This window comes from Onychomys torridus, chromosome 20 (genome assembly GCF_903995425.1).
Source record: "Onychomys torridus chromosome 20, mOncTor1.1, whole genome shotgun sequence".
NCBI lineage: Eukaryota > Metazoa > Chordata > Mammalia > Rodentia > Cricetidae > Onychomys > Onychomys torridus.
The window spans coordinates 38849674-38876841 of NC_050462.1; the positions used below are offsets into that span (position 1 = coordinate 38849674).

General features: G+C 42.4%; 1 protein-coding gene across 8 annotated transcripts in view; it reads left to right on the top strand.

Moving 5' to 3' along the window:
- The window catches only part of Grip1 (glutamate receptor interacting protein 1), a 627506-nt gene that overhangs the window by 567835 nt on the left and 32503 nt on the right, over window positions 1–27168 (top strand). For all 8 annotated transcript variants that reach the window (XM_036169628.1, XM_036169632.1, XM_036169625.1 and 5 more), the window contains 5 exons: window positions 1318–1387; window positions 3216–3361; window positions 18240–18384; window positions 21150–21289; window positions 21455–21649. In XM_036169628.1, the coding sequence (XP_036025521.1) occupies window positions 1318–1387; window positions 3216–3361; window positions 18240–18384; window positions 21150–21289; window positions 21455–21649 (696 nt within the window). The remainder of the gene's footprint in view (window positions 1–1317; window positions 1388–3215; window positions 3362–18239; window positions 18385–21149; window positions 21290–21454; window positions 21650–27168) is intronic.

Consider the following 27168-nt stretch of genomic DNA (forward strand, 5'->3'; position numbering starts at 1 on the left):
ATTTTAGAATATGACATGAGTAAAATTGATAGGTGTTTGTGTCTATGGGTAAGCCATACCAAATCATTGAGTGAAGGTTTAAATAATGAGTCAATTTTAGTGACTATACTGTTCTGCACACTTTGCTGGCAGCTAAGGTTAGTGATTAGTGAAATCTCATTAACATTTACTCAAGACTAATTGCAATAGTGGATAAGGTAGTGGGGATGTTGGTTTTCCTTTAAATATGATGTTGAGCTGTTAAACCATCTGTTCTTATGCACAAACATTTTTCTGGGATTCAGGAGGGATTATGGGATATGATATGGTTCTGTGATTATTATGGGATGATCAGCCTGTTTATAATGAAATCTTACTTTGGGGGCCTCTTAATGTTCTCTAAAAGGAAACAATCACAGGCTTCAGGTTGGCAAAGCATCTTCTCTCAAAGGCCACTTATTTTTTTTCCACAAATGTTGATATCCTAAATGAAATATAAACTTTAAAAAGATGGTTTCTTTGTGCTTCTCTGGGCTATAACTCATATCCAGAGTTAATTCCAAGGAAGTTCCTTTCCAATTTTTTTTTTTATTCTTATCAAATGGAAGTCCTATCCCAACTAAGTTTAAAGGCTCCAAATATTTGACTACTCAGATTGATAATAATTTTATGGACAGTTTAATAAAGGCTATATCTGTATGCTTACAATATATACATATATATGTATTTAGTTGACTAATAAAATATCTACTATTGTAACAAAATAAGCAGTCACATCCCAAAGCACTCTAGAGCTTTCTAGGTAAAAATGTGTGGGCAGAACATAAAGATTTGTGTAGTCGACCCACCAAAAGTTTTCCTTCTAGAAAGCATGACTATTAAAGCAGTGATTACTGCTCTATGTCCCCCCACCCAGTGCCCTTGAGTAACACGGTGAGCACCTGTCAACAGTGTGGTGCCTCCTCTCTAGAGAGGCATGGAGGAAGGGGTAGGAGACAGGCTCGCACTCAGTATCACCAAAGTGAGCTATTCTCGATTGATTTCATTCTCCTGTTGAGGAGCCAAGCTTTCAGGTCACTGACCTAAACCTGATGATCAGCTCTTCAACAGCTTTCTCCAATTACAAATTTAAATGACCATCTTGCTCGTCAGCATATAAATACTTTTCCATGAATGTTTTTGTAGGTTTAATATGCATGCTTTCCAATCATTTGTTGGTGGCCTTTGATCTACATATAAACTCTGTTGAAAGTTACTATCAGGCTGGAGGGAACATACAGTCTTGGATGAGTCCTGGTTATAAAGATGTGACATCTCACTCTATCTTCATTATTACAGCGCCATCCAGTAGAAAACCTGGGGACCCTCTTGTCATTTCAGATATCAAGAAAGGCAGTGTGGCACACAGGTAAGGGGTGTGCGTTTTCTCATTTGCCTGTTTCCTCCTGCGAGTGTATTTCTGTACTCTAGAGCTGAAAGTGATTTTTAGGGTCTTTTATGAGTTTAGCATGAGCATTATCTTCAGGTTCATCTTCCATGTTTCATTTTCTAGTGAAGCCCCCAAAGTTATTTCAGTTCTGAGAAGTACCTCACCTAGAAATTATAGCTTAAGGGACAGCTTTGCTAGGTGCTATCATATCCCCTTTGGGCAAGTAAGACTTTTGAACCTCCATTAATGTTTCTGTTTGTGTTCTAATTCCCCTTCTGTTGATGTCATTAAAAAGAACAGCTGACTAAGAGAGACTTTGGAGAGGAAAGGAATTGATTGGTTATAGTTGGAGATCTAGTCCCTTATGGAGAGGAGTCAGCGCCTCAAGTGGGAACTTGAAAGTGTACCTACTATACCTTACATTACTTCTGACCAGAGAATTCACAGTTAAGGAGGCACAGCAGAAACTGTGGAGGAGTGCTGCTTGCTGGCTTACTCACGAACTCATGATTAGCTAGGTTTTTATTCAGTCCAAAACCACCTGCCTAGGGGATGGTGTTCCTCATAGTCAGCTGGATCCTCCTAAACCACTTACTTAACCACCAAGAGAATCCATCACAGACACCTCCGCAGGCCAGGGTGATCTGGGAGTCTCTTGACTGCCATTCCTTTCTCAGGTGACTCTAGGCTGCATCTAAATGTCAATTAAAGCTCAACTACAATGGTCTCCTCCCTGGTCTGTATACATCTAAATAAGATAGTCTCGTGCTTTCCATTTCACAGGTAAAAGTACACTGTAAGTAATCGAGCATGCTAATGTGATATTAAGCTTCCTCTTTTTTTTTTTTTAAATGAAGACCTTTAAAAACCCAACCTGTCATCATAATTGTGTTGTTAAAGAAATAGTATAACCGCCAAAAAGTATGGGGGACATTGTAAGAGATCAGATCTACAGTATAGCCATGTTGAAAAGTAAATTATTAGTATCATGTATCAAACAAGGACAAAAAATTTGTTTCTCTTGTAAAAGGTGGAAAGTGGGCAGGGGAATCCAGAGCTGGGGGCCATGATACCTACTTGCCATTCCTGTTTCCTCTCCATAAGTGGGAGGGGACGTGGGGTTGCTGCAGAAGAAAAGAGAGAATGAATATTGGGAAATAATTAATAAACTCTAACACAGACATAAAATGTAAGGGAGGAGTCCCTTAAAGAACATATATATATTCTCATTCCTTTTGTCATTCATTTATGAATTTTTAAGACTTCCAGCTGACCAGCAATTGGTCCAGAACCAGTATTGGACTCTCTGAGACCATTTTCCAATAGATTCATCTGTATGTTTGTCCCTTTCTCCAGCCTCAGTGAGTTTCCAGGTACATGAAGAAACAGCCAAGGTCCTAGATCCAGTTCTCACTGACTCTGACCCACCTGGACTTCCCTCACTCCTTTCTCTCTCTCCCAGGAGCTGTTGGCCATGTATCAAGAGTCCATATCAAGGTTGAGAGGAACACAAGGATATTTGGGTTCTCTTGTACCTGATACCCCCTAAGGAGGTCTAGACTTCCTGAGTGAATGCCTAGTTTAAGTTGAAGAAAGCATAAGGAAGAGGTTTTAATAATATGCAATTTAACACCATAGCAGCCACCCCCAAATAAGACTGGGGAAAAAATGGATGCTTGTCAATGAAGTACAATTTCAAAACAGTTGAAAAACTTTCACCAGAACACTGCATTGTGCTCAGCGCCTCTTGAAATGGCCTGTGTGAGTACTCATCATAACTCATGCAGTACTGTGCACTTGTTAACAGAACTGGAACGCTGGAACTTGGGGATAAGTTGCTCGCGATAGATAACATCCGGCTGGACAACTGTTCCATGGAAGACGCAGTCCAGATCCTCCAGCAGTGTGAAGACCTGGTGAAGCTCAAAATCCGCAAGGATGAAGATAACTCAGGTACTGACAGCATCCTTACCTAAGACTGACTTTCCCAGCTGCCCGTCTGTGAAAAAGATAATAAATCTTGATGCTTCTCATGCAGCACCTGGCTAATGATGTTATAGCAGTACTTTATATAGTTGTAGAGTCTTTGGGTTGTACATTGAGTGTTGAGTGAATTTTAAATGATGCTTTCAATTTGTATAACTAAGAATTTTTTTTATTAAAAATACAGCTATAGTATGATAGTTTTAAGTATGAAAACTACATTACCATCAAATACTGCTCTAAGGTAATGGAACTGGTCTTTTCTGAGAGTTTGTTGATACTTGTAGCTTATAACCATGGTGAATGTTGCATTTTTTAACTTTGTAAATATTTAACTGGTTTACAAACTCTTACGTTTGTCTTTGTAATTCCAGTGATTTCTGTATCAAAGAGAGTGGTGTCATGTTTCATGCAGAGAAAGTTTTGTTCAGATTTCCATCTTCCTTTGAATTATTTCCTTAGAAAACCTCTCTAAAACTAGGATTGCAGAGTGAGAAGGAAAAGGAAACACTGGGATCCCTCACACATTCTGACCCATGGTTTTTTGGGATTTTTGTTTTGTTTTGTTTTGTTTTTTAGAGTCATATCTATTTTAGGGGCATCAGTAATGTGTGAACAGTAATGTGTGAGCAATGCTTCTCAGACCCCATTATGTCTCACAGTCTCCTGGAGAGCTTTGGAAGCACCTCCCAGACATTACCTCCAGGTGGAGTCCAGGATTGTTTTTTAACAAATTTCAAGGCAGTGCTAGCAGTAATGCAAAGAACACGCCTTTAACAGCTCTACAGTAAAAGCCCTTTTATCTGCTTATGATAATAACCTGGAACTAATTGAAAAGTCCATTTATTAAAATAACTCACTAATATGGAAATCCTAGAAATTGATTCCAATCTGTATCATAAAGACTAATCTGAAAGAATGCCAATCTTACCAATAAACTTAAGGCCCGTTGTATGAATGTGGTTCTGTGGATTAGAGTTCAAGTCTTTGTTTCTCTAACCTATACCTATAATATGCAGTTTGCGACTTCTGCATTAGTTTTCCATTTCTGAAACAAAATACCTAATAAAAACAATTCAAGGGAGGATATATTTGAACTGATGGTTCCAGAGGTCTCAGTCCATGGTCAGCTGACTCCAGTGTGTATAATGGAGCATCATGGCAAAGGGGTGCAGGGAAATTAAGTTGCCCACCTTATGGCAGCCAGGAAACAGGAATGAAAACAAGTAGGGGCTGAGGACAAGTTATACCTTCCAAAGTGATGCCCAGTGTTCTGTTTCCTATACTCAGCTCCACTTCCTACTGGTTCATGCATTATAAACTATCAAAAGATTAACCCATTGTTATGATTAGTACTGTCACGACTCAATTACCTCTCAATAATCCCTAGCTGAGGTTCAAGCCTTCAACACACAAACCTGAAGATAGCAGAGCAAAGGTGCATTTCTTATTCTAGTCAAACATTCCACTTCTGACTTCCAGAGGACTCATACCCAACTCAAGATGCAAAATGTATTCGGTCTATCTCCAGGAATTTCCAGAGCCTCCAGTTAGCATTGCATAAAAGTCCAAGTTCATTCTCTTCTGAGACTCAAGGCAGCACAATCAGCATCAAAGAATGGCATTAAGGTCTGTGGGCAACTTGAGCAGTGACTAGACCCACATGGACCACAGCTAGAGCAGTTTCTGAGTTTTTGTTAGCTGAGCTCAGAGAAACACTTTCCTTGGCAGCCTGTGCATGAAAGGTTTCCTGGAGTGATCTTCTCCAATCAAAGTCTTTCAAAGGCTTGCTATCTTTATACCCTTGAGCCACTGATGGATGGGAACTGGCTAATTGCTGAGATGCTACCAAAGCATCTTTCTCGTCCCAATGCAAAGTACTTGGCTAGTTTTTATGGTACTAGTCTACTCAGCAAACTCACTTTATTTTCAGCCTTAAAGAGCTCCTCTTTTTTTAAACCTAAACTCCAATTTGGTCAAATCCTTCTGCTCTGCCTTTTCCTCCTGATTCTCACTATAAATCCAGATGGAAACAATGAGCAGTATCCAGCCTAAACACTGTGCTATCTCAAAACGTCTTCCATCAGATTAGTCTATGACCTTTACATTTGGCATCTCACAAAGTATCGGGACATGGGGGTGGGGGGAGTATAGACATGTTCTTTCTCAGAATGTGATTAATCATTCTCTCATGCAAGAGCATCCTCATGTCCATCTGAACCTCATGAGCAATCGTTAATGATCCTATCAACAGTCTGGTCTTTAGAGTTCTCCATAGAACCACCTAATAGTGTTCTCTCCTTGCAGAATTTTAAGCACTTTTGGAGACTTTTCTCCATTTTTTCCCCCAAGTTCCTCCCAGAAATCATTTCCAAAGACTGAGACATTGCACAGTGAGGGAGTCACAGCCACTACTTCACTTCTAAGCGTCAACTTCTCACGTTAGTTCATCCTTGTGCCGCTGTGACGGAATAACCTCTAAGGCCGACCTGAAGGAGGAAGGGTGGACCTGTCACTCATGCTTTCAGTCAGTGGTCAGCTGGTTCTGCTGCTCTGGGCTACAGGGAGGTAATCACAAGAGCCATGATGGAGCCGCACCGCTCACCTGACGGCCGTGAGGAAATAGGCAGGCAGAAAAAAACAGAAAGACAAAAAGCTATTCCCCTCAAAGGCATTCTCCGAGCGAAATGGTTTTCCCAACCAGACTCTTACCTCCTAAATTCTGATTTGATAACCTCATTAACACGGACAATTCATGTTCTGTATCAGTTACATCTATGTATGTTCAAGAGGAAACACAACTGGAAAGGGTTATAGTTTGGATGTTAAGCATCTCCCCTGAGAGTCTTAGACACTGAAGGTCTGCCCACCAAGCTGGTATACTACTGAGAGATGACTGGATCCTGAGGGCAGTAACAGCATCAATGGACTAATGTTCTGATGAATTCATTCCAATAAACAATAAGAGTGTTGTAAATTCTTTAGATTTACACACTACTAAAAATATATCCCCATTGCAATGTAATGTCACCCTTTAAATGACAATAGCATTTTTAGAGGTAGAAGAGAGGATTTTGAAAGTTTTTACGATAAAAATAATTGTAAGTTATTTAATCAAGTTAAAGGTATCTGCTTCTTCAAACATGAATCATTTGTTTATTATAAAAACTTTTAAAGGTGTGTTTTAATTTTTAAGTGTGTGTGGTATGGGGTGTGTGTGTGTGTGTGTGTGTGTGTGTGTGTGTGTGTGTGTGTGCAAGTACCCAAATGGGAGAAGACAGTTTCAGATCCCCTAGTGCTAAACTTACAAGGAGTTATGAGCCACCTGCCATGGGTGCTTGAACCCAGGTCCTCTGGGAGAGCAATGTATGCTCTTAACAGCAGAGTGCATTCTCTCTCTCTCTCTCTCTCTCTCTCCCTCTCTCTCTCTCTCTCTCCCACACACACACTTAACCTAACTTTTGATTTCCAACAATGATTTAGAATTTTTCCTCCCTGTAATTAAATTCATCAGATTTTTTTATCAAATCCATCTAATTCTGTTTTCATATAAAAACTACAGAGATACTTTATAAGTAATCTTAATTAAATTACACAGTTACAGTAACAGATGTAACTGACATAAACAGGCTTGAGAATTATTTTAATATCAGAATTATAGAAAACTGAATGGGAGGAATCATTCATTTTGATTCATGGTGTGGGAAGATTTTGTCCATCCTGTCAGGAGGACGTGGTGAAGAAAGGGAACTTACATCATGAAGGTGGGAGTATGTGGCCCAAGCTACTAACCGCGTGGACAGGGCAGGGTGTGAGGGATTGGGGAGGGAGGGCAAGAATGATGGAAAGGGCTGTGGAGGATACAGCTTCCCACAACACGCCCCACTGAACTACTTCCTCCAGCCAGGTCCTGTCTCCTCAACTTCCCAGAACGTCACAAAAGAGCAGCACCAAGCCACGTGAGCCAGCAGAGGATATTTTATATTCAGACCACAACAGAAATAAGCTATTTTTTTCTCTCTTTTTTTTTTATGACTGAAGCCAGGATAGGAAATGTAGTGACTAGGAGGATTCAAAAGAGAGAGAAAGATCTATTATTTGAGATCATTCCATGACATTGATTTGTATGTTCCACAAGAGAAGATAGAGTGAGTGACAAAGTAGTCCAGTAAATTGGTTAAGTAGAGACAGATTTTAAGTGCAGAATGTTGTGTGTCATGTATTAATTCATTGACATTTATGTGAATATATAATTTCATCCAACTGCATTGGACAGTTTTGCCTGGTGCTCAGAAGTAGAGAGGAGGCCAGGAGTTCCAGTCCCAAGATCCCCCTTCAAGGACATGCCTCTAATGACGTAACTTCCTCCCTTTGGGTCCCAACTCCTAAGGGTCCCACCATATCCTAGTGGTGACACAGACTAGTAATCAGTTATGACTTGTAGCCTTTAGCATGGGTGCCTTCAAGGACACAAGATTGGAATCAAAACACGAACCAATAAAAAATTGTCCATGTTCTAGAATCTCCTCATAACTAAATCATAATAGGTCTAGAGGTCACAGGCATGTCAAGCCATTTATTTAAGATTTCTATTCACAGTGAAAGAAAAAAACAGTAGTTACATCCATTGGTAGAGCTGGGAATGATGATTATAGCCAAATATATTTTGTAATCATTTTAAAATGTGTACAAGCTTGTGCTCCTTTTTTTTCTCAAGTGCTGATTTTCTGTGCCAAGTTTGCATCCCCCTCTTTTTAAGTGTGCTTCCCCTGCACTGGCTTTGGGGAATTTATTTCACAAAAAAAGGCTAAAGCCTCCAGCATCGACTGGGTTCCATCCTAACGAAGAGGCAAAGCCCTGTGGAAAAACCTACTTAGCCTGATTTGCCCAACTCAGCAGATCTCAGCTACCTTCCTTGCAGAGGGAGAAAGCCAACCCAGGAATGAATATGCGTGGTATGCACAGCTGGCAACATGTCCAGTTTCAAAGCCAGCTGTGCAGACATGTTGGCAGGGCTTACAGAAACAGCAGCTCGGAACTTGGAGAGCTCCATCGTGTTCTCAGCTGATTTCCTTTGGCTTCCCCCCACCCCCTTTGCATCTTTCACCAATAATCCCTATGTCTAATTTTATGGTAATCATCCTTATTAAGCACATTTTTAGTTCTTTTAAATCCTAAATCGTTTCACTGGAAAACATCACATATATACCCAAAATATGACTATAAATGTTACTGTGAGGGGTCCACCTACTCAAACCTTATTCTCTCAAATTGGCATATAAACATATAATCATGCAGATATGATTGGACCACAGGTCACCATAAATGATCATCTCATCATCACCTTGGAAGAATTAACATTGTCTGACTCTTCTCTTCCCTCCTAAGATTGGAAGTGTGACTAGGGAGATGGCTCAGGTTCTCTAGAAACCCACATAAGTGTCAGGTGGGTGTAAGCGGCCCACTGGTCATCCCAGCCTCGGACAGTGGAGACAGGGCAGCCCCGGGCCAAGCTGGTGTTCAAGACTAACCAGATCAAGGGGCTCTGGGTTTGACTGAGAGACTCTGCCTCATTGAATAACATGGAAGACCAATTGAAGGTGTTTCCTGGCATCCGCCTTGGGCCTCCACATCCATGTGACAGGCATTCACATGTACGCCCACACACATATAGAAAACATGCATGTATTCACATATGCATACTATACACACAAACTCATGAGAAATAGGAAAAGAAATAAGTGAATTGAGTAAGTGAATTCTTTTGTATGAAGAGCAAAGCCAGATAGAGAAACCTTTCTCATTTCAAGTGTAATACTTGGTTAAAAAGTAGTTCTTAAGAGCCTGTGTGATCATAAAGAGCATATATCTTATTTTAATAGCCCTTTTATTTAAAAATAGATTGTTTTCTCATACAATATATCTTGATTACAGTTTCCCCTCCCTCTACTCCTCCCAGTTCCTCCCCTTGCAACCAGATCTACTCCGTCTGTCTCTCATTACAAAAGAAACAGGCTGCTAACAACAAAACAACAAAATATATGATAAGACAAAACACAAACCATCACACTGAAGTTGGACAAGGCAATCCAACAGAAGGAAAAGAGCCCAAAGAAGGCACAAGAACCAGACACACTCATTCACACACTCAGGGGTCCCATAAAAAATAATACTAAGCTGAAATCTGTAATATATATGCAGAGGACCTAGTCCAGACCTGTTGAGGCTGTGTGCTTATTGCTCCAGCCTCTGTGAGTTTGTATGAACTTTGCTCACTTCATTCAGAGGACCTGTTCTGTGTCATCCATTCCCTCTGACTCTTAATACTCTTTCTGCCTCCTCTTCTGTGGGGTTCCCTGAGCTCTGAGGGAGAGATTTGATGGAGACCTTCCATTTAGAGCCATGACACACACATTTAAAATCACACTTGAGTTTAAAGTCCAAGTCTACCATCTTTCAACTGTGTAAGTTTGGACAAGTTATTAAAAACTGTGTGAGATTTGGCTTCATTTGCATATGCACGTAGGGTTTTGAAGACTGTGTTACTTGGTGGTTTATTAGCTTTCAGAGTCAATGTGCAATGAACCAGGGTCTATTTTTATTATTATAATTACCTCCTAAAATCCCTTCCCTCCATTCTGTTCCTCAATCAAGACATAACAGAGCAGAAAAGGAGTATTGGTCATCAGACTAGACACTGATATTTTAAGTTTGATGTTGTGTTTAATCTGAAGTCATACAGAGGAATTGAACTGTCACTGAGTAGCGACCATTCATCTCAATGTTTTTGAATCATAATAGTCATGATGACTTTCTACTGAAATCTTGCTCAGACCAATCCTGGGCTTCCCATCTCTGGATGTTTTCCATTTCTTCCTTAAACTACCTGTTCCTGTGTTGTTGTTGTTGTTGTTGTTGTTGTTGCTCTTTTGGGGGCCCACCCCCAGCTCCCAAATAAATCACACATGGAAGCTTATTCTTACCTATAAATGCCCGGCCTTAACTTGGCTTGTTTCTAGCCAGCTTTCCTTAACTTAGTTTGTCTACCTTTTGCCTCTGGGCTTTTCCTTTTCTATTCCTGTATGCTTTTCTTTCTTCTTACTCTATGGCTTACTGTGTACCTGGGTGACTGGCCCCCTGGGTCCTCCTCCTCCTCTGGCTACTTTCTTGTTTCAAGATTTCGCTTTCTATATTCTCTCTGCCTGCCAGCCCTGTAGAGTCATTCTCAAATGTTGTCATCTTTGGTTTTTAATCATGCTATCAGCACTTTAGGGTCCAAGGGGTACCAGAGACCTGTTTGGGGGACTGCCAGTTCTTAAATAATGAGGTTACAATCTCTATACTTGGGTCAGTCAACACCAAATAAAAGAAACAATAAAAAAATTAGTAATTAAAAAAATATGATGAGGGAGCTAAGGAGATAGTTTAGTGGGTGAAATGCTCAACATGCAAGTATGAGGACCTGAGTTCAATTCTCAATACCTGTGTAAAAAGCTGGGTACAGTAGTGTGTACCAGTAATACCAACTGGGGAGGCAGAGACAGTAGGATTCCTAAGTCTTGCTGGATAGCAAATGCTAGCCAGATTGTCCAGCCCTAGGTTCCTTGAGAAATCCTATCTCAGAAGAGAAGGTGGAGGGTGATTGAGGAAGACACAGGACATCCATCTTTGGCTTCCACATACATGAACATACATGAACACAGACACACATATACACCTACAAGTGTGATAAGTGGCTATGTGGATGTACATGTACATGACAGCACTATTTGTAAAGGTTCTTGGAACTTCCAGAAGAAGAGCACTTCCTCCTAGTTGGAGGAAGTAGGTCACTAGGTAAATGCCTTTGAAGATTATACTGGGAGGCGAACACCCTCCTCTACCATGTACTGCTATTACGATGTTATTCCCTGCCTGAGTGCCTGGGGCTGGACCCTCAGAAACAATGAGCCAAAATAAATACTTCCTTTACATTGTTCTCACAGGCATTTTCTCACAGTGACTAATACACCGCAAGACAGAAAGAGAATGCGGAAACATTGAGTTTTCGCCCAGGAGACCCAATTGCCTTGAACTGGAAAGAGTTTATGAGGAAGGGACAGGAAGTCAGAGAGAATGTGACACAGCCCAGCGGGCTAATATACAGAAGCATAAAATATGTGAAGGATGTGGTAGGAGATGAGATGGAAAGGCATGCTAGGACATCACCGTGGGCCTTGTAAACTGTGGGAAGTTTAAAGTTGGCCCCAAAGCCCATGGGATGAGCTGCTACGGGACCTTACACAGGAAATGAGTCCAAAGTCATTGGTTAGACACCATTGGTTTTGTTCATGTCGGATGAAAAGACTGAAGCCAGACCAAGCAGACTGGCTTCACAGCTGGGAAATTACACAAATAGCTTCCCCAAACATCCGTTCCCTCGTCTACAAAGATCCATATCTTTTAATATCTACAGTCTATGGCTGTCTTAAGGATCAAAGGAAGCCATTACTATATCTTAGCAAAATGTTTATACCTAGTAGAACCCAGTGAGTGTTATTAACAGCCACAATTAGAGAAAATTAATTTTAGCTGTATTTTGTGATGGCTTAAAGGCTTGAGGAACGCTTGGAGTTTTGAGTATTTTTCTCCCTCTAGATTCGATGACATTTCGCCTTCGGAGGCTCTTGTGTGTAACTGAGCAGGGTAAAAGAGAAGGCTTTTGTCCAAGGCTCCAGCACAGTGGCTGCTGTTCCATCCCCAGGTCTGCAAAGATGTACAGAACTCTCTTGAAATAAAGTCTGTCATTTTGCCTTGACCGTGTCTTGTACAGAGCCTTGCCATCCAGAGACTTTGTAGATGGGGCTAGGTCCTAAGGAAGAGGCTGGCAGAGACTTTGCCGGACTTTGTGCAAATTGATACAAGTGTATCCGTGACCCTGTGTTTTTTCCAGGCTTGGCATTGAACTGTTGCCTTTCTGTCCCTTAAATGGGCAGCTGTTGTGTTGGCTCTTGATTTCAATCATCTTCCTTCAGCTGTAGAACTTGTTTGTAGAATCGTCAATTCTTGGGCTTCTTCATAGGTTCTCATAGGTATGGAAAAAAAAAATATGTTCAGACTTGTCCTATCCATAAGAAATTGTCTTTGTTTATTGTATAAAACAGTATTATACAAATTTATCATTTACTTCTAGTTGCATTTATTCTATCTGGGCTTCCTTTTTGGGTTCTGTTTTCAGTTTATCAGTGTGAGGTCAAGCTAAGTTCTTTGAAGTAGCTATTCCCCTAAAACCTAGATTGGAGAGGAGATGCCTTCCCATGAGCCTCAGCTGTGCCTTGAGCCCTGGGAGAATCTAGCTGTCACATGTTTGATCTCTTATCGTAATGGCACCCAAACTTGAGGGCACCTGATCATCGCCAGGGCTGTTCACACGGCCAACTGGAACCCCTCCTCTGGAGTCTGTGGTTGCTCAGAAAATTTACATTTCTAACCAGTTCCCAGATGATGCTGAAGTTGCTGGTCCCCGAATAACATGTTGAGACTCAGAAAGGATCACTTTCATAAAGACATTTAATTCCACTCATAAACCTTCCATAGCTCCGGCAAACCCCTCAGTGCGCTGCTTTCATGCGACCAGGTAAAAGGGCTTAGCGCCACGACACAGCGCTCTGAGCGGTTCGTCTCCCCAGGCTAGTCCAACTGCAAGAAACTCAACCATACTCCAAAACTAGTTCCATCATTTTTTTTCTTTAGTGAAAGTGAACTATGATTGACCTGCACATGTATCCCTTCCAAAGCCTCACTCCTGAATCCGAACCTCCTATTTCGATGTGGCAGCAGCTGCCATTATGGATTCAAGCCAGATAACGTTCATTTTGTTAAACAGGCAGCACTCAGGAAGGCTGAAAATAACATTACAGATAAGTAATGCAGCAATTCTGCATCTGTTCTGTGGTCCCATTAATTTCCTTAACTAGAGCTAAGCTGAACATACGAGCAGGCTGGCCCCTTTCCTGCCTTTCACTATTAGTTGTAAACCTGCTGTCGTAATACAAACGCTGCTTATAATATCATTAACATCTGTTTGGGCTCGCTCTGGAACTTGCTGGTGACGCTACACCCTGCCTTCACAGACAGTTTCTCCCGTGGTTGAAGATTCTAGCTGCCCCTACCTAAGCTTCAAAAGTTAGAACGGCCTCAAGGACAGAGCGGCTTGGCAAGCTTCCACCTCCAAAATGGTCTGGACATAGCTTTCCAAATAGCGGTTAGTGCCTTCCTCCTGGGCGATACAGGCTTTCAGATGCCAGCTGGGCTAAAACCCAAAAAGGCAGATGCATTCCGGAGTTCAGCCTGAAGTTGAACTGACTGACACTCTAGGAACCTTGTAGGAAGGAAGTTCAGGGTCAGCTGCTCCCCCTAGTGGCCACCAAGGTCTTAGCTTCACACTCTAGATGGAGGTGCGTGGCTTTGTGTCTTGAGACGAAACATAGACTTGGCCTAATGTGGGCTGACTCATCAACTGATTCAGAGCCTGGGAATCCGGCTGCATGCTAACAATCATTGTCCATTTGCTCTTTTTCAGCATTTCCTGAATTCTGCCCAGACAAGGTTCTAGGGTGTGAGGATATGAAGATAAAGCCATGTGTTTAGGTGATTTTATTCTAATGAGAGAAATCATTAAAAACAAAGGATAGAGGCTGGAGAGATGGTTCCATGGTTAAAGTACCTGCTCCTCTTCCAGAGGACCAATGTTTAGTTCCCAGCACCTGCATGGTGGTTCACAGCCATCAGCAACTCCAGTTCCAGGGGATCCTACAACCCCTTCTTGGGTACCAGGCATGCAGCTGGTGCATAGACATATGTGAAGGCAAAACACCCATATACACTAAATATGTGTGTGTGTGTGTGTGTGTGTGTGTGTGTGTGTGTGTGTGTGTATGTGTGTGTAATTGAAAGTATATGTCAGAAGATTGATCTTGTCAAAAATTGGTCCTTGGGATGAAAGACTGAGGCACTGTATGTCAGTAGCATGTGGACTTAAAAGGTCAGCTCTACCTGGCTGAATCTTATTCCTCAGCCTTTAATCACTTCCATTCAAGAAAACATAAACTATTTTTTTTCTTCTTAGTTAAAGGGGAAGCTAAAGGTGAGAAATACTAACATGATAGAGAGAAGCTATGAGATGTCCCAGACAAGCACACCCAAACCCAACTTCCTCAGAAAATAAAACACACACAGAGACTAGAAACTTCCTCAGAAAATAAGGCACACACAGGTCAAGTCTTGAGGTAGAAGGAGAAATTCCCCAGGAGCACAAGAGAGTAAAGATGGATACATAGGGGGTAAAGTCTGAAGACTTTACTCACCCTCAAAGGGCCGGGCAAGGACTTGTGAGTCTGCCAGGAGACTCTGGGGTTTGGGTTGAGATAGAAGAGGGCAGTGAGACCCTTTGGAATTCAGTCCTTGCAAAGGCTTGCTTGCTTGTAACCTATGAAGGAGTTGGGGAACTCATAAGAAGGCGTCCCCTAAGATTGCATTCTGTTCAGATTGGTGTTTTGAAGAGGCTCCAGGAAGAAAGACCAAGCCTCGTGAGTTGGCGGCATGCATGAAAATGGACGCAAGAAAGGAGGGTGAAGGCCGGGTCCCAAGCAGGAAAACTGTTTAGAAGGAAACCTTACTGTGAAAAACTAGGCAGAGCCGGCTGGAGCCTCCTCAAGGGCAAGTCACAGAGGGAGGCTTAGGCACCTTGCCTCATGGCCTGATGGGCCATGTGGTTTAGATAGGACTATGTAAGGGCAGCCACTACCACCAATGGGAAGAAGGAGTGGGCTAATCAAACACCTATTTACTTGATCAGGCTAATCAAATACCTATTTACTTGAGGCATCTGCATAGACATTTCTAGGAGTGTTGTGGGTGTTTTGTTTTGTTTTGTTTTTTTAACTTTGTGTGTAAAATCGTGCACAGAGACAGTTTTTAAATTAGGAAATTTCAAGTCCATACAGAAAACAGAGAAATAGTGCCGTGGACCATCGTTGTGTCTCCCAGCAGCAGCCATGGTTTGCTAATTCTCTGTCTAGTTTCTCCTCCCTCTGAATTATTTGGAAGTAGTCCCAGGCGTCCCGTCCTGTAAACATTAGCAATATCCCTAGAGGAAGGTCCCTGGAAATGTAACCCAGTTAAAAGTATTAGCGGCGATCTTAATATCATCTTGTATCTCAGCAGTGTTCATGATTTCCAGCAGTGCGGTGCTCATTTCATATATATGGAGAGAGAGACAGAGAGAGAGGGACAGAGACAGAGACAGAGACAGAGAGAGAGAGAGAGACAGACAGAGAGAGAGAGAGAGAGAGAGGGGAAAGAGAACAAGAAAGTGAACAAAGAACAAAAGAGACAGAGAGAGATAATTGAAATGTTTTGGGGGTTTTGTTGTTTTTTTGTTTGTTTGTTTTTTCAAGACAGGGTTTCTCTGTGTAGTTTGGGTACATATCCTGTAGACTCTCTGTAGACCAGGCTGGCCTCGAACTCACAGAGATCTTCCTGGCTCTGCCTCCCAAGTGCTGGGAATAAAGGCATGCACCACCACCGCCCAGCTTTGAAATCTATTTTTTAAACATTTGGTTTGTTTACCTTAGAATCCCCATAGATCCACTTTTTGCCTCGCCACTACCATTTGAAGAATGCGTTTTTAGAATAATGTTGCCATTTTCCTATTTTACGTCTATGTCATGCACTGAGTGCCCAGCAGTTGTCTTCTTTACCAACTACCTAGGTGTAAGCTGGCCTGAAACACGACTATCCTAAATCCATCCTCTGTGTTATTTGTCCTTTTGTGATGCAAGGACAAACTAACTGGACAAGGTCTCCCCACTCCTCTCAGCAAGTGGGTCTGCCCCCGAGATCACCTTCCTCTCAGCCAGTGTTTTAATGTAGGCTGAAGATTCACCTAAAACTTTCCAAAAATCCCTGGGTCTCCTGTGGCTTTTAACTGCATTTGCCCAATTCTCATAGAAAGCTAAGCTTCAATCTGGATGCCTGGGGCTTGTTCTCACACGCAGATTACATGGAGCACGCCGAAAGGTCAAGGTTTGCCCATCAACACACCATCCTAACAGAGCGGCCAGCGGCAGACCCAGAAATAAATGATATTAGCTATTATTTAATTATGTCAGGGTCTCTGATCAAATGAATCATTCCAGATTCTATCCAGAATGTAATTATTGACGCAGCTTGCAACAGAAATGTAATCTACTCACTAGATCCCTAATTCATTTTGATCAAAGACAGCTCTAGCAGGTAACAAAATATTATGCTATCAGAAAATGTGGGCTTCTGAGCTTGAATTTACTACACCATCTCCTGATGCTTCTCTCTGAAGCCCTGGGTTGCTCATGTTGACCAGCCTGTTCACCACAACATAAGCCACATCCTAGAAGAAATTTGGGGGCCATCTCCCAGAGCTCTGCAACGTGATGTGGAGGAGCCTAAGCTACTGATCCCACTTGAGCCAGTTACTGAGTACTTTTATAACCTAAGGTGTTGATTCTAGCACTGCATCTTATGGTGGGTGGTCTTTGATTCCCAGCATGAGGAGCTGGTGAGGAGCAGAGCCCATGGGAAGTGGCAGTGGCCACATTCCAGAACTCCCAGGCTATGGCCAAGAATGAAGTAAATGCTGAGAAGAGAGGGCACGTCCCTGCCCATATTACTCCCCTGACCTTGCCTTTTATGTTCCCCCTAATTCTTCACTGCACACACAGATAATTGAATTGTTAACTCAAGCTTTTCTTTGCCTCCTTATTTGAGCATTTCATATCGTAAATGAACAGCTGCTTACTGCAAAAAAATGTGTCTCCGTGAATACCTTACTCTGTACACTCTAACTGTAAAAACTGACTATTTTGTTCAAGTAGTTCCTGGACCATTTCATTGTATCCCGAGGTACAGAAATGAAACAGCTCCTTAACCATTCACAGCTCTCGGGCCAATGGATAAAACAAATGGCAAGAATTCTAAACATAAGCAAATGAAAATCCTTTGATCCTGAGACTTTATCATGCAACCTGAATGAAGTCATGGCACCCACCATGTTGAAAGTGCCTTAGAACATCTTTCTGACAAATGTTTGGGGAAGAACAGAAATGTCTCCTTTCTTACCACTATTAAGTGATCTACAGAACACATGACTATATGGCAGCCTGGTAGAGGTCCCTGCAATGTATGAACAGTTAGCATCAGCTCTTACTCTGTAGCAGAGACAGCATTATTCAAACCTAGGCTACAATGCCCCTGGGTTGATCAATGGGACTAAGACACTGTCAATGGAATTATATGAAAAATTTTTCTAAAAGCCTGGTATTGTCTTTAAGATAACCTCTCTGGGTCCAGTGTAAACATGTATTATCATTTGATCCAACCCTGAACAAAATTGATTTTCTTAGGTTGAGAGAAATGGTGTGTTTGTAAATCCTGGAAATGGAAAAGTTCCTGAGTTACTGAGCGACATTCTCATTCTGTATTGTCTACTCAGCTGTGTGTTTATTCCATGGGCATCGATCACCCAATTAGCAAAAGGCTGGCCAAGCACTGTGCATGGCAGAGACATAACATGGAAGTTCTGTGGCCATCATTAGATGGGCCACCCACTGGTTAAATACAAGTGTTCCCCATCCCTGGCGCTCACGACAACGTCATCCCTAAATTAGAATGTGAAATCCTATTACGGAAATGCTACTTCCTGAAATAATTATTTTCTGAGCCATAGTGTTTGAGGAGTGAAGTCTCAGATTCCCTGCTCTACGGAGGACTATATGCATTATTTTTCTTTTTCCAACGAAACCAATTATGATTTCCTTGGCATTTACTGCAGATGAGCAAGAAAGTTCCGGAGCGATTATTTATACGGTGGAGCTGAAGCGCTATGGAGGACCCCTTGGCATCACAATTTCAGGAACTGAAGAGCCGTTTGATCCTATAATCATCTCAAGCCTCACTAAAGGGGGATTAGCTGAAAGGTAAAATTGGAAGGAACTGTTATAATTACCTGTGGCTGAGAGGGGCTTGCTCCCTCACAGCTGTGTGAAAACAGGCTCCCTTCTCCTGGCTGTTTATCTGTTGACTTTTAAATCTGCACAGAGGATTGATTTTCAAGCTTGGGAACTCTGGGGCAGAGCTCTGACTTGACATTGAGGGGCATCTTAACAGGCGGTGAAGGATTCCATAGGCTTAGCATGGGTATTACTCTCTTAAAAAAAAAATGTGTTGGGAGACCACAGTTGGCTGCAGGTAGATTTATACTATGTCCATTTCAAGAAGAAGAGACTAAAGTGGAGGGTGGTTAAAAGGCTTGTCCAAATCAATTCTGCAAACATTTGCTGAGCTTTCTGTTGCCTGGCAGGTATTGTACTCAGCTTCTCTGTATTGCAGGGACAATAATAAAGACTTGGTCCTCAAAGCCTGTAGCTGACAGAATATAGTCACCCTTTCAACAGTGGCTTGTTGAGCCCTGCCCATTTGTCCTTTGACAGTGATGCACAGGCCCCACCTGCTCTCTGCCCTCCCTCCACTGAACTGCATTTTTTTCCCTGAGGCATGTTGCTGGGCACACAACAGACTCTATAACTTTGTTTTTCCAGTGACTTAGCTCAAGAATGCTCAGGCACATCATTCAGGCTGACATTTGATGACAGTAGTTTGCGAGATAGGAATGTAGCGCTGCAGAATTTCAGAACTACAAGGTCCCTTATTTAGAAGTCAGGGCTCACTTGACAGCTCTGTCTGTCGGATGAGGGGGCTGAGGTAGCGAACCAGGGCTGCTCGACTGGGATTTAACATTCTGATTTTAGCTGAGACACCTGGGAGAGGGTGTATGCTCTTCAGGCATTTTCCCCCTCCCCTATCCTAGTTAATTACTGTTAAAACAATGAAGGATTCAGCAAAAATGTTTCTTTACACCTAGATCTCACAACCTACATCTTTCTTGAACTAATACTCTCTATGAGAGAAGAGGTTGTTTTTTTTTTTTCAGAGAAAAATTCCATAACTCAAACTCCAATGGTAGACAGGTTAAGCAGCCCCTCCTGACTAGTGTACGCTGTACCACCTCTGTCCTCCAGGCTATGGTCCCATAACAAGCGGCAGCCAAAGCACCCAGTCCCCAGCAACCCTGTAGACAGGGTTAATTCCTTCATTATCTGAACTTATAAAGAGATCCAGTGCAGCCAAGGCCTGACATTCATACTTTAGGCTTGACTCTTTATTTCAGGGTAGAGATGATTGACAATGTCAATCATCTATGGTCGTCTCCTGTCCCTTTCTGTGCTTCCGAACAATGACAGATAAACATCAGAATTGTACATTTCAGTGTACTTTTTCAGACTGGATGAGGGTATAAAGAGAAGGGTTAAAAGACACAGCTATTCGGTGTATTAATCAGCAAATGGATGTCTTTTCTGGGGCTGGGAGATGGACGCCTTGGCAAAGCACGTGCTGCACAGGCATGCAGATTTTGCATCCCAGGCCCCATGTAAAAGTCAGTGGCAGACGTGTGCACCTAGCCCCACAGCACCAGAGCACTAAGAGAGAAGGGCCGTTAGAGCCCAGGGTCAACCAGCTTAGTCAAATTGGTGAGCTCCAGATTCAGTGAGAGACTATGACTTAAACAATAATGAATCAATAAGTCAATAGAGATAGATAGATAGATAGATAGATAGATAGATAGATAGATAGATAGATATAGAAACAATAGATAATAGATGATGGATAGGTGAATAGATAGATAGATAGAAAGATAAATAGATAGATTGATAGATAGAAACAATAGATGATAGACGATGGATAGGTGAATAGATAGATAGATAGAAACACTAGATAGATGATGGATAGGTGAATTGATAGATAGAAAGATAGATAGATAGATAGATAGATAGATAGATAGATAGATAAATAGATAGATAGATAGATAGATGAGGTAGAGGGTGATTGAGACCCAGTATTGACTTCTGACATTGACATACCCCCCCACACACACACACACATGTATATACATACACAAACATATACATACACCACACACCCCAAAAACTGATTAATCAGTTGAGGGGTTGAGTATTTTCTTTATCCACATTTCAAACCAAGCTCTTATACATGTTTTCCATCTCATCCTCAGGGCTTCTCTTTGAGATGATCACCCCCATTCTAGTGGTGAGAAATGAATACCTGGAGAGGTTAAACTAAGGTGACCATGTCACACAGCTGGGTGACAGAGACAGCCTTAAAGTTAGCCCTAAATAATCCTCAGTACATTCTTTTCAACCCTCAGGATGAGGCAGGGGCTGCTGCTGCTCTTGTCTGGTCTGATTGTCTGCCCCATTCCCTTGAACTTGTCTTAAAGTGAGCACCGCTTTGTATTAAACATTTTAAATTGCGGGAATCAAGGATGTTGCCTGCTACACACTGCTACATCTCTTGTCCCTCCGAGTTCTTTTCCTGGGGAATTTGGTAAGGAGTTTACCAAATGACTCCGCTTTCTTGGAGTTTAAAAAATGCCCAAGTCCATTCTCAAAACTAATTAAGACACTCTTTCTAATTTTATTGGAAATGACTAAAAAGTAACTCAAAGCAGATGCATTTATGGCATTTCCCAAGAGCAAACTAGAAGTGAATTTTAGAGACCTCACCAAGTCTTTATTATAATTAATGTGCAGGCATATTAGGAAATTTAGCCCAAGAAGCATGCAGGGATTGTGTCTACCTTCCCTACCCCTGTCTGGTGTTCCAGGACTGGGGCGATCCACATCGGAGATCGAATCCTAGCCATCAATAGCAGCAGCTTGAAGGGAAAGCCTCTGAGTGAAGCCATCCACTTGCTACAGATGGCAGGGGAGACTGTCACCCTGAAAATTAAGAAACAGACAGATGGTGAGTGGTGGGACGACCCAATTAAGAATTTCCAGTGTGTTTCCTTCCCTAAAAGAATGTGCTTAGTATCTGTGTTTCTAGGGAAATGGCTCTCTAGCTAGAGTATTTGAGGATCTTTTTATTTGAACTTACACTGATGCATACCCTCTTTCCCTGTCTGTAAAGCCCAATCTGCATCAAGTCCCAAGAAGTTCCCCATCCCCAGCCACTCGAGTGACCTTGGAGATGGTGAAGAGGACTCCTCCCCAGTACAGAAGCCTGGCAAGCTCTCCGATGTGTACCCCTCCACGGTGCCCAGCGTGGACAGTGCTGTGGACTCCTGGGATGGGTCTGGAATTGATGCCAGCTATGGGAGTCAAGGTATGGAAGATTTGCCTCTGTTCCATGTGCAGAATGTCTTTTGGTAACCCATATCTGTCCACCTTGAACAACCTAAGCACTTCCGCCTGCTGGCCTGGAATTCTCTCCTTCTTGTAAGTCATGGGTATTTATCATAGGCTTCTGATGGCCAAGTGTCCCATATAGAAAGCTTAGGTGGACATGAAGCAGACCATTCAGCAAGGTTGTGTTGTGGTTTTAGCAAGCATTCCACAAAGATGGGAAGGGGATCTTCGTAAACAAGAGAGTGGCCAATGACTAGTGGCCCCATTGATTCTTGGGCATGCCTGGCTTGAATGAAAACCACAGTTTTCCTTGGTACTCGTTGCTGGGGTGATGTAGTTGTGATATGTGAAGGTGTGTCATAGATGTGTCTCCACAGACATCCCGCTGACGTCCATAAACAAACAACGTAGAGAACAGGTTTGAGTGTATATCCAGCCACCTCTCACCTCGGTGCCTATTTCTCTTTGCTCAGCCTGTCTTGGTTGTGTTCCTGTCTGCCAAGTCCTAGATAGGCGAGGAAAAATTGAAAGGACATGTTCTGTCAATTTCCCGAGCGATTACATAGTCATGTTGTTGGAATTTGGTGGGAAAAAAATGTCGGACATCTCAGGTAAAGTTCAAGATCAATTATGGTGTGTGTGTGTGTGTGTGTGTGTGTGTGTGTGTAATGGTGTATTGAGTATGAGCACAGAAGTGCAGGAGAGCAGAGGTATCCCATCTCCCTAGAGAGGAGTCGTGAGCCACCTGATGTGAGCACTGGGAACCAAACTCAGGTCCTCTGCTGAGCCATCTCTCCAGCCCCCACCACAAATAAAATTCAACCTTTCATTTATCCAGCAATTCTTCCGAGTCATAATATCTTGTGATAAGCTAGCCATGCCACCCAATGTCACATTTTCATTGCCTGAACATGATTGGGACATAAGGAGATGCCAGATAAAGAACCCTAGTCAAGTTTCATCATAGTAAGTGGATAAGTAAGTTTCTTTATTAGGGGATGTGTTGATTTACCCTTTACTAATGCAGAAACATTTTTACATACATTTTCTTGTGAGAAAACTATTGATATCAGTGAGTTCTGCCCTATGAGGTGATGATACATACAAACTCAGCTATTCCAGCCTTTTGCACTCTATGGCCAGGACCATGATTGGCATATGAAATATATCTTTTCCTTAGTAAAAGACGAAAATCTACTTTATGAAGCATTTCAAAAAACTGAATAATAGTCATAATAATATCAATTTAACACTGACACATTAACATCTTCATAAGGCTGAAGAAACTAAGATTATGATGATGGGGCAGAGTTGAGATAATTTAAAAATGTAACAATGCCTTACATTGGCCGAATGCTTGAGCTGACCAAACATGTTCACGTGACGAGTCTCATGAAGGAAATGGCAAGTCGAAGGTCACTGTTGGTCATGGGTTCCCGTGTGAATGGAAGATGCAGAAGCCAGCTAGTCTGACATCTGGTGTGGTCCTTGGGGCTGTGTCCAGCACTGCTGAGTATGAGCATGTTGTGTGTCCTTGAGCCCTGAGCTGACAGGCTCTCTCTGTCTTCCCTTTCTCTCCAGCAGTTCTGACAGCCCAGAAGTCCTGACTGTGTAGCGCTGAAATCTGCCCAACCCTTGGTTTCTGTCAATTATTCTTAGTTACACCCTCAAGGTGATTCAGAACCGGCTCCAGCCCCTTCCACTTGGCAGCCCTTTCGGCGGCTGGGTGATGTTATCGCTTCTCTTTTAAGTTTTCCTTCTTCAAGCAAAATAGCCCACTTCCTTTAACCGCTCCCCCACCTAACCTATTTTTGAGCCTCTTTATTGGCCCGTGGCTCTCTCTTCTCAACACGCCCAGGTTTAACTCTGTCCTTACTCAAGTATAGCTCTCAGAAACCAGTCCTCAGCTCAGCAAGCCTACCCTGTCCTCATGAAGACAGCACATCCTGCCAGGGTCACCCACTGCAGTGTGAGGGTTTGGACTGCACATTATAATCATCATCCATTTTGAGCTTGCTGTTCATCAAGGTCTCTGAGTCTGGGTTTCTTAAGGCATTGTGAGAAAACCAGGTGGAGTTAGCTTTTGACTGTTTTTTTTGTTTGGTTTGGTTTTTTTTGTTTGTTTGTTTTTAATTTTTCTTTTTCTTTTTTTGTTTTTTGTTTTGTTTTATTTTTTTAATTTTCCAAGACAGGGTTTCTCTGTGTAATAGCCCTGGCTGTCCTAGAACTTGCTTTGGTAGACCAGGCTGGCTATGAACTCACAGAGATCCACCTGCCTCTGCCTCCCAAGTGCTGGGATTAAAAGCATGTGCCACCACCCTCAACACCCCCCATCCCACCCCTACCCACCCCCATCCTACTCCTACCTACCTCCACCCCCAGCTAGCTTGTAACTATTTATATTGACTTTTCATAAGCAAAGTATAAAATATACTTACTTTGCTCTTATTAATTATCATGTCTTGACATGTAGCTAGTCTTTCCAACTTGTCCCTCTAGCCCAAGCTGTGGGTCATGACCCCTTTGGGAGGGGTGTCTCCTACTAAACATCCTGCATGTCATTTATGTTATGATTCATAACAATTGCAAAATTACAGTTATAAAGTAGCAATAAAATAATGTTATGGTTGGGGTCACCATAACATCAGGAACTGTATTAAAGGGTGGCAGCATTAGGAAAGTTGAGAGGCTCTGATTTTGTATGGTTAGGAAGGTTGAAAACCACTGCCCTAGCCTCTCTGACCCAGACAGACCTTGTACACTCTCTCTCCTTTAAGCCTGTAGTTGCCCCAAATTTGCTAGACCCCCACAATGCAAAACAATGGATGACTTGGGTAACTATTCTTTATTGTCAGCCCCGCTACTTCACCAAAATGCCCCACTTACTCATTCAACAGATGTTCAGGGTCTAGCATCGTTCAATGGGATGAGGTCTCTGTTCTTACAGAAGGGCCCAATAGTTCACAAGTAAGCAAACAGCTACCAACAATGATGAATAGTTCTTAATGGGAAAGGAAATAGGCTGGGATGTCCAAAAATGATGGAGCAGAAGCAGGGCTGTATAACAAAGTGTTACAGTGGGCAACCTTGATTTTTCCTGAGGGTATAAGCTTTACCTAGTGGTCTCTGGGGTGACTTTTCCCTCTCCCATTCTCCGATGCCCCAAGCCAGTCTCCTTTATCCAGATCTGGATCGTTGAGCCCTTGGGTCTTAATTATTGCTTCTTCTAACTGAGGAAACCCTGATGGTTTCTGGGATCTTGCAAAAGTCAATCTAAAAGGAGAAATGATCATCTCTTGAGTTCTCATCCTCAGGTCAATTGATGCTCTCGTGGTCTCTACAATCCTTGACTCTCAACTCAGCTATGTTTCTGTCTGATTATTTGAATTCACTTTTACCATTTGTATTTTCCCTAGAAAAATAGTCTTTTTAATCCAATTTAAATACATTTGCATATAATTAAGTAATCTCTTGATTAATTCTTTTATTTTCTCAGTTTCTAAACACATCCCTAATATACATTCCTTGATATATTTGTGTTACTAATGTTTCCATGATTAGATTATTAGTGGCTTGCTTTATTTTTCCCCTCAGAAACTGTCAGTTGTGTTTACTTATTATTTCCACTCTGGGTCTCTGACGTCACATTTCGCCTTCGGTATAACTCTTTCCTTCAATCTCTTAGATTTTGTTCCTTTCCTGGTTTGAATCAGATGCAGCATCAGTGTATTTCCACATGTCCTTGTAGTGTTCGGAAGGGTGGCAAAAGTCGGTACCAGATGCCCCTGTGCCCAGTCAGAGCCCAGCTTTCTGAAGAGGTAGTTAAGGATTGCAGACTGCTACCCTGAGAGCACACCTCACCCATCCTCCTGTGCTGGCATTCCGGACTTTCTTCCACTTAGCCTCAGGTCTCTACATGCTCATGTGTCATTTCCATCAACTCACCCAGTTTCCGCTGAGTTCTGATGTTTCTACTGCGGTCTCTAGTTTTATAGATGTATATTTTTATAAAAAAAATTTTTTTCATGATCTATTTGGTCACCTTCAGCATTTGCTCCATGATAGACTTTTCCTGTTTTCCTTCCTCCCTCCCTTCCTACTTCCTTCCCGATTTTTTTTTTTTTTTTTTTTTTTTTTTTGGTTTTTTGAGACAGAGTTTCTCTGTGTAACAGTCCTGGCTGTCCTGGAACTCACTGTGATCCACCTGCCTCTGCTTCCCAAATGCTAGGGTTAAAGGCGTGCGCCACTACCGCCTGCCCCCCCCACTATTATTTTAATATAAACTTAGCACACAGCTTGTGCCCACCCTTTAAAAATTAGCACTCACCACCCCCTTGAGGGAATCTACCCTGAACTGGAAGTCTGCTCCAGACTCTGAACAAGCTGCAAGCTCCCATTGTGCTCCAGGCTAACCAGGCCTAGCCACTTCACAGAGGTGACAGGATAAGGCCTTCCCCAGCTGGCAGGGAGCAGAAGCTGCTGCGCTCACCGGAAGAACTGCACCTCTCTGTATATGTCCTCTCTGTGTCCACCGGATGTTCTCCTGGTGATAGACAGGGTCCAGGGTGTTTGCTACCTCCAGCTGGTTCAGTGTGAACTCACAATCTAAGCAAACTATTGCTGCTCTGTCTCTGCCATGGCCTCTGTTTGGGCTGAATGGGGTTCTGCGAGTCTCTGCAAGTCTCTTCTCTCAGCCCCACCCCACCATCACCACCGCCACCACCACCACCACTACCACCTCCGCCACCTCTGCCATCATCACCATCGGCTTCTCATGTGACTCTCACTGAATTTGCCAATTTTCCTCATGTTCTTTGGCTTGTAGTTAATGGACCAATTACAGGTGCAGTGAAGACAGGGTGGGATTCTGCTATGTGTCATCCACTTCCAGGGGTGACATCTGAAAGTGGGAAGAACTTTTTCCTCCCTCTGCCATTTTTCAAGCAGTGTTCATCAAGACCCGTGAAACATTTATTGGCAGGAACAATTACAAATAGCCGCTGGAGCATACAGTTTGATTTTCTTGTTCTTAACAAAACTGGGTCTTTGTAAAACGAAATCTGGCCAAGATTGTCTGGCTTGCCTTCTTATGCTAAAATTGGTTTCCAAAACTACAAGGAACAAACAACAAGGCTTACAGCCCCCAAATTCTAGACTCAAGGAGTAAATTCCCCAAAAGCATTTTCAAACTTTCTGCATAGGAGCCAATACTGTTTGGCTTCCTTTCTTGCAGGAAGACTGGTTGGGAATTAAAGGCTATGGATGGAAAATACATACAGAAGAGCAAGTGTGACTGGGTTGGGGGTGTTGGGACTTTATGAATATCTCAGATTTATTATCCCTAAACATGAAAATCACCGTGCCAAGGATATTTAGAAGCACCTACATTTGTGAAGCTTTATCTTCCATTCTGCAAATAAATAAAATGAAACATTGTGCTCAGCAGAAAGAACCAAGTCTGAATTTTAAACCCTCATTACAACACAAAATATAAAC